Below are 8,485 nucleotides of genomic sequence, written 5' to 3' on the forward strand. Positions count from 1 at the left end.
GCTAGAGGTGAAAAAAATTAATAAAAATAGTTCGAAAGTAACTTCAAGTGATGTTGTAAACGAATTCTATATGTAGACGTCGTTATTATTTATCTCGTTTAACGTATAAATGAGTATCTATACTGAAAATGAGATAAACATATTACACACTACGTATATAAATGTAATACGTATATGTGATATCATGTCTTAACTCATTTATAGTGTAAATAAAATATATGTATTATTATTTCATTTATACTATAGAAAGGATAAATAATACAATATAAATTTATAAAAATGCTAAAAATTATCTATATTTATAAATAAAATATTTATTTAAAAAAAATTCCATATAAATATAACTAGTCGTTAGAACTGTCCATAATCAGCCATAAAGATTAAAGAAAGCACACGCACACACCTCAAGGATGTCCTTTTCCTCGGAAGGGGGGAATGGGTAAAAGACTAAAGCTCTTTATATATACCAAGCAATCTATGACAATTTATCATTCTGGTCTCAAATCAGGTCAGAAGGTCCAAAAGTCAAATGAAATTCTTTTTTATGCTTCTCTTCCTCTGATTGAGACAATGAGGACCCTCCAACATTAACTTTTTACCTTTCAATTTCACTTTCTACCCCCTTTTTAATTTTTCTTATCTGGAATTTCACTTTCCACTTTTACCCATCCCTATCTACCCCTTCTTTTACTCTACACTGTCTCACTCTCATGCTACATTAATTGCCTCCATCTATCTATATTCCGTGGCCTTTTCTAACTATAAAATGATTTTTTTTTACATTTTTTTTGAATATTTCCATTTCAACTATCTATTTTTTAATGAAAAATACTATTTTTATTCTATCGTGTAATGAAAACAAGGTACACGTTACATTTTACTTATGGTAATTTGGTGGAACCTGAAACGAATATTTATTTTACTTATAATAAATAACAATAGTTTCAATTTTCAAATGAAAGAGCATATGAAAATTATATTTTTAAGTTTTAAGATTAATCCGCGCAACTTAAGAAATATTATACATAAAAGAGAATTGAAAAAATAGTGTATCATTATTTTGAAAAGTTACACTTAATATGTTCTTAGCTAAACTTATTTTACTTAGGCTGAAATGTTAAAATAGTATCCAAAAACTTATATTAGTAATAATTATTTGAAAAAATATGAATGATAAATAATAAAAAAAGTAAAAAATGGGATAATTTACACAATTAAAGAAATTATAGTTTAATATTATACAAATACAACAAATAAAAAAATTTACATTTGGTATCAATGGTGCTACACTTCATAAAATTTTACATAAATATGCGTAAATCGTTATAGCGAATTGCAATTTATGTAAAGATATAAACAATGCATAAAACGTTACAATTTGCAGCGATTTATAAACACAAATACTCGAAACATAAACTACTATAGGATATAGCAATTTATGAACTAAATCACAACAGAAAATAATTTAAAAAAAAAAAAAAACAGATCAAAATTTACAATATAAAATATCATTGATCAAACCTTTTTACATATTATCTAAAAATCCTCCTCTTTCTCTTTCAAATTTGTTTCATAGTATTATTTGACATTCAATAATGAAATATCATTTTACTTAGTTATTTATACAATTAAATTGTTAATTTTGTTAGGACATTATTAAATTATTTTTTAAAAATATTTTTATAATTTTATTTTTATAATTTTTTAATTGAATCTCATTATTAGTAAAGTGATGTTTTTTATGTATATTGAATATTATAAAAAAGTAATTATTCTTATATTTTTTCATAAAATTTCTTTTTTCGTCGTGATTTACTATTTTATTCTCCTTGTTTATAAATAGTTATACTCTGTACCAGTTTATGTTTCAATTATTTGTGTTTATAAACTGCAGATGATAGTGTTTTATGTTATTTATATCTTCACATAAACTGTTATAGACTACAACAGTTTATATATATTTATGTGTTATATCGAAAATAATATTTTCGACAAAGATGTTATTGAACTCTTTGACAAGTCAATATTCGATAAGTTTAGATTTTGATCATTGTCAAATACAAAAAAAAAATGATAAACATCTAAATACATGTTAGAATTAACTTTGAATTGGAGTCAATTAGGTACTCTGTTAGGTACTATCTATTGGTCGATTGGTTCAACTGTGTAAGTGAAAGAGACAGACTCGACGGAGGTTAGCTGTGTTGAAGAAGATGTCAGTAAGTTTTGAGACATCGAAGTCAAGGCTCGATAAATACTTTGCTAAGAACATAGTACTCGTCGAAAGGGATTCATCGAGGAGAGAAGTAAGGTTGATCGACAAGTCTTATCGGAGCATAGCGATAAGTAAAAATAATTGATGGCAGTTACCCACATTGTACAAGAGAGCGGGAATGGTTACTCAAGGACTGATGCACGTGGAAGTTATATTTTAATTTAATTAGTCGAAGACTTCTATATTAAATAGGTGAAAGATCGAAGGAATAAGGGTTGAAATCTTTTCAAAGAAAACACTCACACTTGTTCATATTCCTAGCAACTTTTTGAGTTAGTTAATAATCTTTTTTTTGAAGAGTTCCTTCTATGTATTTACTTGTAACTTTCTTTACATACAATTTATCTTTTTTGCAATGTCATTTCGTTTCCCTTAAATTTATCAACTTTCATCCTTTTCAGTTTTTACCTTTTAATTTGCTATTTACTTTTTCAAACACTTTTTCTTTCTGTAATTTAATTTTTTTTATTTAAGTCATTTCAGTTTTGTCTATCATTTTGAATTTTTGCAAAGTTTAGTTCTTTCTTTTTTGTTATTGTCAAAGGCATAGAATTTGATGCAAATAAAATTAGTACTTACATAGAGGAGTATGTTTCGTTCCCAAACTACTAAATATCTAACCACTCTCCATTTACTAAAAATCGACAAAACATTATGTAAAATTCTATGCGTAGTTTATATAGAAAGTAATGAGGATTGGAATGTAATTTTTTTATTTGTTATATTTATGTAATATTGAACTGTGGTTTATTTAATTGTTTCCCCAAAAATATGATAAAAATAACTAGTATTTAATTTATATTCTCAAAAAGTTTTAGAGATTAAATTTTAGTGTAATTGTTTTGCAAATATTATTAGAAAATGAAATATTTTCAATTTTAGAATTTAGAGATTTTGTAAAATTTTTAAATTTTTTGTAAATGGTTGAATTTTTTTTTAAAAAATTGAAAAACCTAATGATCCAATCTTGTTTTGATTTTATGTGCACCTTTTCAATAGTCTTCTAATTTTTTTTAAAAATTACAATAATAAATTATTTGTTAAATATTAAAAATTATTTATCATATATAAAAAAATATTATATTTTTTGTTTTATTAAATCATTTGAGAATTTATTTATTATTGGTATCTTTTAAATTTATGATGCAGAAAAACTAATAAAGACACCCGGATATGATATGACATGTGACATATAGATATACAAATTTTAAATTTTTATAAAATATGAAGTCACAATATATATATATATATATATATATATTAGATAAATTATAATGATATTTTGATATTTTATTGATATTAAAATATAAATTAAATTAATTATTTTTAGTATTTTTTTAATTATATAAAATATTTAAAATATATTTTTATTTTTAATAAATAATAATATATATTATTTTAAATTTATTTCAATAATATATATAAAAAATAAAGATGAATATTCTAAGACATACATGATGATATTTAAGTGTGTCTAAATATATCGTAAAAAATTTTTTATTTTTTATTAAGTTATAGTTAGACATAAAAAACACACATATGTGTCAAACGTTAATAAATATTATATTTAAAATGTGTTCAATGTACATAAATTACAACTCAAGCAAAGTGTACGTATTTTTATAATTTATTATTTAATTTGATATGATTCGGTGGTGATTCTAAAAGGAAGTATATATGTAAGGGTCCTCTCGGGTCGTCTATTGTTCCTCAACCAAACAACAAAGTCAAAAATAGAGTGAATCATTTTAATTAGAAAGTAGTGTGAAGAATGGATGTTGCGTCACATAGAGATAATAGAGGTAGAGATAGAGATACTACCCCAGATCTCGCTAAAATGTGCAGAATGCAACAGCCAAAGCAGAAGCTTAAGCCCGCCAACACTAACACTAAGAGTAAGAGGGTTCATGTTGTTTACTACTTGTCCCGTAATGGCCTTCTAGAGCATCCCCATTACGTTGAAATCACCCTTTTCCCCAATGACCCTCTCCGTCTGAAAGGTATTCTATTCAATTAATAAATTATCTTTTTATTAATTTTAATTGATTGATTGATTTATTATTTTTACTTGGTGAAATGAAGATGTGTTCGAGCGGCTCATAGCGCTGAGAGGAAGTGGCATGCCATTACAGTATTCATGGTCTTGTAAAAGGTAATTAATTAAACTATAAAAGAAAACCACTTTGTTTGTCTTGGCTTCTTCTGTATAGTAATCGAGCATATTGCATTTTGTTTATTAGGAACTATAAGAGCGGTTATGTGTGGTGTGACTTGGCACTTAATGACATAATACACCCCGCTGAAGGAGCAGAATATATACTCAAAGGATCTGAACTTGTTCAAGCTTCTTCTGGTTACTCCCCTCCCCTCTATAATTTCATATTCTCTTCTTTATTATTATTATTATTAAAAAATCATTACTATAACAGCTAATTTAAGCCAAGTTGTTAATTTTAGTCGATATAAAGCCCATTCATCGTAAATTTTTGTTGAATTTAAGTTTTAAATATTTTTTAAATTGAACTTCAAATTTTTTTAGATTAAATGTTGGCTGCAATGTTGATTATAAATTGTGTATTAACTCTCAAAATTTATTATTATTATTATTATTATTATTATTATTATTATTAAAAACAAGACTAATATTTTGGAATGAATTTGGTACAAGAAATATAATTTTGAGCTAATGAACAGATATAAACTTTGCAGAAAGATTCCAACAGCTACACGTTAGTAGCAGCAACAACAACAACAATAAAAAACAGGCAATGAATCCAAAACGCAAGTCGTTCAATTGCAGCCCCCATGAGAGTCATCACAGGCAGAAGGAAAGCATAGAATACGAAGAAGAGTACGAGGAACAAGTAGAGGAAGAAGAAGAGTTCTTGCTGGTGGAAGAAAGAGAAGAAGAGAGAGCAAGCTACACTACTAGCTCCACCGCCACACCCCACTCTCGTTGCTCAAGAGGCGTATCCACCGACGATGATCACCAACTACTACTACCCCAAAAGGTACTAGTATTATTCCCTCATTTCCCTTCATACTCTATGTTATTTCTCTTCTTTTATAATATATAAGTAAAGTAATACACTAATATGTAATCATTTTTTATACAATTTTGTTTCTAACTATCTAACAATAATAATATAATCTTTTTTATAAATAAAATGTACATTATGTTTATATAAAAGATAAACTTCTTTTAATAATTTTAAAAAAATAATATGTATATTTAAATTTTATTTCTTTAAATGCTAGAAAGATAAATAAGATGTTTTTGCCCATCATTACTGTTACGCAATTAGGTGTACTGTTTGAATATAATGTCTCGTGCATAATACTACGTGTAGTCACTGCTTACATTAAATATTGTTGAATTAAATTTCATATATTTATAACCCAGAGTCTTAAGATATTATATTTGTGCAACTTAGGTGAGTAAACACAAAGAGCCGTTAGAGCATTCTCATGAATCTACCTATCCACATGGTTCTTCTTCCTCAACAACAACAACACTGGCTGAGAAACTGAACCAAGAAGTACCTAACAAATGCTCCAAACGGTTAGAAGAAAAGGGCGAGTCAGCGGCATCGGCACCGAGTCGCAACTCGGTGCTGCTGCAACTGATAGCGTGTGGAAGCTCGGGTGCGGATTTCAAGGCCAACGACAACAACAACGAGCCAAGGCGCGTGAGCAACGCGGGGTCGAGGAGCGCGTGTTTCGAGAGAGTAACGAAGAAGAGTGTGTCAAACTCTTCTGATGAGGTTGAGATGATAAAGTACGTGTCGGAGAACCCGAGGTTTGGGAATTTGGTGTCGGAGGAGAAAGAATACTTCAGTGGTAGCATTGTTGAATCCATCAAGGCCAACCAGACCGGTTCGGATGTTCAACCGGTTCTCAAGAGGTCTAATTCCTATAACCAAGAGAGGTTGGTGCATTACTAATTTAGTATAATTATAATAATAATTAGTACTTAAAATACTACGATTTCAATTTTTTAAATTAATTTTATAAAGAGTAATTTTATATTTTCTAATATTTAAGTGGAATCAAAAAAATATATAAGAAAAAATGCTGTATGGTGTAAGATTATTATTATATATTAACTAACGTTAAAAATAATTATAGTTTTATTAGATACACTTGTTAAGAATTTGAGAATTGAAAAGTTTTAAAACTTTTTGTCTCTTTCAAATAGTGAATTCTTTCTAGACTAGTGGTATAATTTTTAACTAAAAGGACCAAGCAAAAAAGCAATTAGTCTCTGCTAATGGCAATAAATACTCTAGGAAATCAAAACTTTTAATATATTTAATGTTTAAAAATTAAAATGCTTTGTAATAAAATTTTCATATACAATAAGTGAAAAGGTGTTTTGTTTTTTAGAATTTAATAATATAATGTCACAATAGTCAAAACAGCGATTTTTTATATTAATTACTTAAAAAGTTAAAAGTTATTTAAATAAATAAATTTGATTGTTAATAGTGTAAATTATTTTTTCCGTCTATCCAATAATTAAATGCATATTTACATATTTTAACTTTTGCAAATACATATTTACACAAATTAATTTGCATGCAGGAGCAGCAAGTTAGGGATAGAAGAGAAGTTTAAGGAAGTGGAAGAAGAGAAGAGGGAAGCGAAGGGAGGAGCTAAAGGAAAATGCATGCCTCGTAAGAAGTCTTCCAAAGAAAGCAAGAAATGATAGTGATATTTACAAAGACAAATGCGAAGGTTTCTGGAATTAGTACTAAATAATTATAATAGAGGATCGGATTATCTATTATTCGCTGCATTGTTAGTTAAGTATATAATTACTTTCCAGTTCTAACTATCCTCTGATTATTAATCTGTTGATCATGGATTTATGATGATACAAATTAGATGGTCTTTGTACCGGTTACAGAGTTTACGAACTGATAAGCTGCTAAGATCCTAAATTGCATTGTGTTGGAATTAGGTTGGGAAGAGAATTTGCACGCTCTAATGTTTAAATTACTAGTATTTTAGGTAATAGTGAAAGAATACTGTGTATTTGTTTGTTCTGGACAAAAAGAGAAATTGATAAAGTGATTAAGGTCATAATTGACTTTACGAAAAAACGGTAAATACTGCAATGGTCATACCATTCGATTCTGTAATTGTTGAATTTTGAGAATTTTTTATTTTAATATTGAAGAATGAATAGAGTTTTACTTTAATATTATAAAAATGAAGTTTTACAGTATTCTATCTGGGGACGTAAGCACAATATGCAGAATATGTAGTTTGTATATTTATAATACGCAGTCTGTGTATTGTAATTTAATATTAAAATAATACAATATGCAAATTGCGTATTATACTTTAACATTAAAATAATATAATATGCAGTCTGTGTATTGTTTTTATAAATTAAAAAAAATCTGATATGACAATTCGTCTTCTGCGAATTCTATCACCCTATAATTTGCAAAATATCGTATCTTCCAATATTATAAGATTATACCAATTTTTATCCCATATTTACAAAAATAAATCGAATTTCGACAGTAACGAGCACTAAACATCAGAAAAATGGCAGCCCCAAAAGGTAAAGACTAAAAGGGAGAAGCAAACAATAGGTAAACACACGAGAAATTCACTTTACTACCTAGCATACTACTGACTTTAGCATCGGAGTATCTTGTAGGTTGTCCACCTGGCCTGGTTCTGCACTTGACGAAGTTGGGATCTCTTTCCACCTCTTTAGATCATGACGTCACTCCGAGAACGAACATTTGGCGCTGTCTGTGGGGATCCCACTTTAGTAAGAATCATGGCCGAACGGCGGATTCAATCTACCACTAATTTAGAAACCCCGTTGAAAAGCCAACGGGAGGATGGACATGAGACAAACGCCACACCAAGTCGCGAGGAAGTCTCACCTGGCTACAAAAATTGTGAACCTGTAAATCCAGAAACCCATCATTTTGCTGGCCTCGGAGATGACTATCATCATGCCATGCATGAAATGGGACACATGGTGCAAGAATTGGAACGTTACCAATTGGAGCTTCAGCGACAGCTGGCTGAGCGTTCATTATCCATGCGGTCTCATTCTCAAAGTCGCTCGGCCAAGAAGCGGGAAGAACCTCATCCCAGAACTCATGAACAAAGGCATGAACTCCGGAGGGCTTCACCTTCTCCCTCATGTCATAGAGACGAGAGAAGGTTACCTCGACAACA

At 28.8% G+C, this 8,485-nt stretch overlaps 1 protein-coding gene across 1 annotated transcript; it reads left to right on the forward strand.

Annotated features, from left to right (window-relative positions):
* Positions 1–4,001: 4,001 nt before the first annotated feature.
* Positions 4,002–7,251, forward strand: LOC112715221 (protein SOSEKI 2). Its single transcript, XM_025766981.3, has 6 exons — positions 4,002–4,275; positions 4,358–4,427; positions 4,516–4,628; positions 4,985–5,286; positions 5,710–6,203; positions 6,860–7,251. The coding sequence occupies exons 1-6, from the start codon at positions 4,047–4,049 to the stop codon at positions 6,981–6,983; spliced, it is 1,332 nt and encodes a 443-aa protein (XP_025622766.1). The 5' UTR covers positions 4,002–4,046; the 3' UTR covers positions 6,984–7,251.
* Positions 7,252–8,485: the final 1,234 nt, after the last annotated feature.

Source organism: Arachis hypogaea, chromosome 10, assembly GCF_003086295.3.
Source record: "Arachis hypogaea cultivar Tifrunner chromosome 10, arahy.Tifrunner.gnm2.J5K5, whole genome shotgun sequence".
In the NCBI taxonomy this organism is placed as follows: domain Eukaryota; kingdom Viridiplantae; phylum Streptophyta; class Magnoliopsida; order Fabales; family Fabaceae; genus Arachis; species Arachis hypogaea.

Bases quoted from the DNA above. Each gene is read 5' to 3' on its own strand.
- LOC112715221 (XM_025766981.3), top strand. From the start codon at position 4,047: ATGGATGTTGCGTCACATAGAGATAATAGAGGTAGAGATAGAGATACT. The intron at 4,629-4,984 runs GTTACTCCCCTC...TAAACTTTGCAG, and splicing joins ACTTGTTCAAGCTTCTTCTG to AAAGATTCCAACAGCTACAC. The intron at 5,287-5,709 runs GTACTAGTATTA...TGTGCAACTTAG, and splicing joins AACTACTACTACCCCAAAAG to GTGAGTAAACACAAAGAGCC.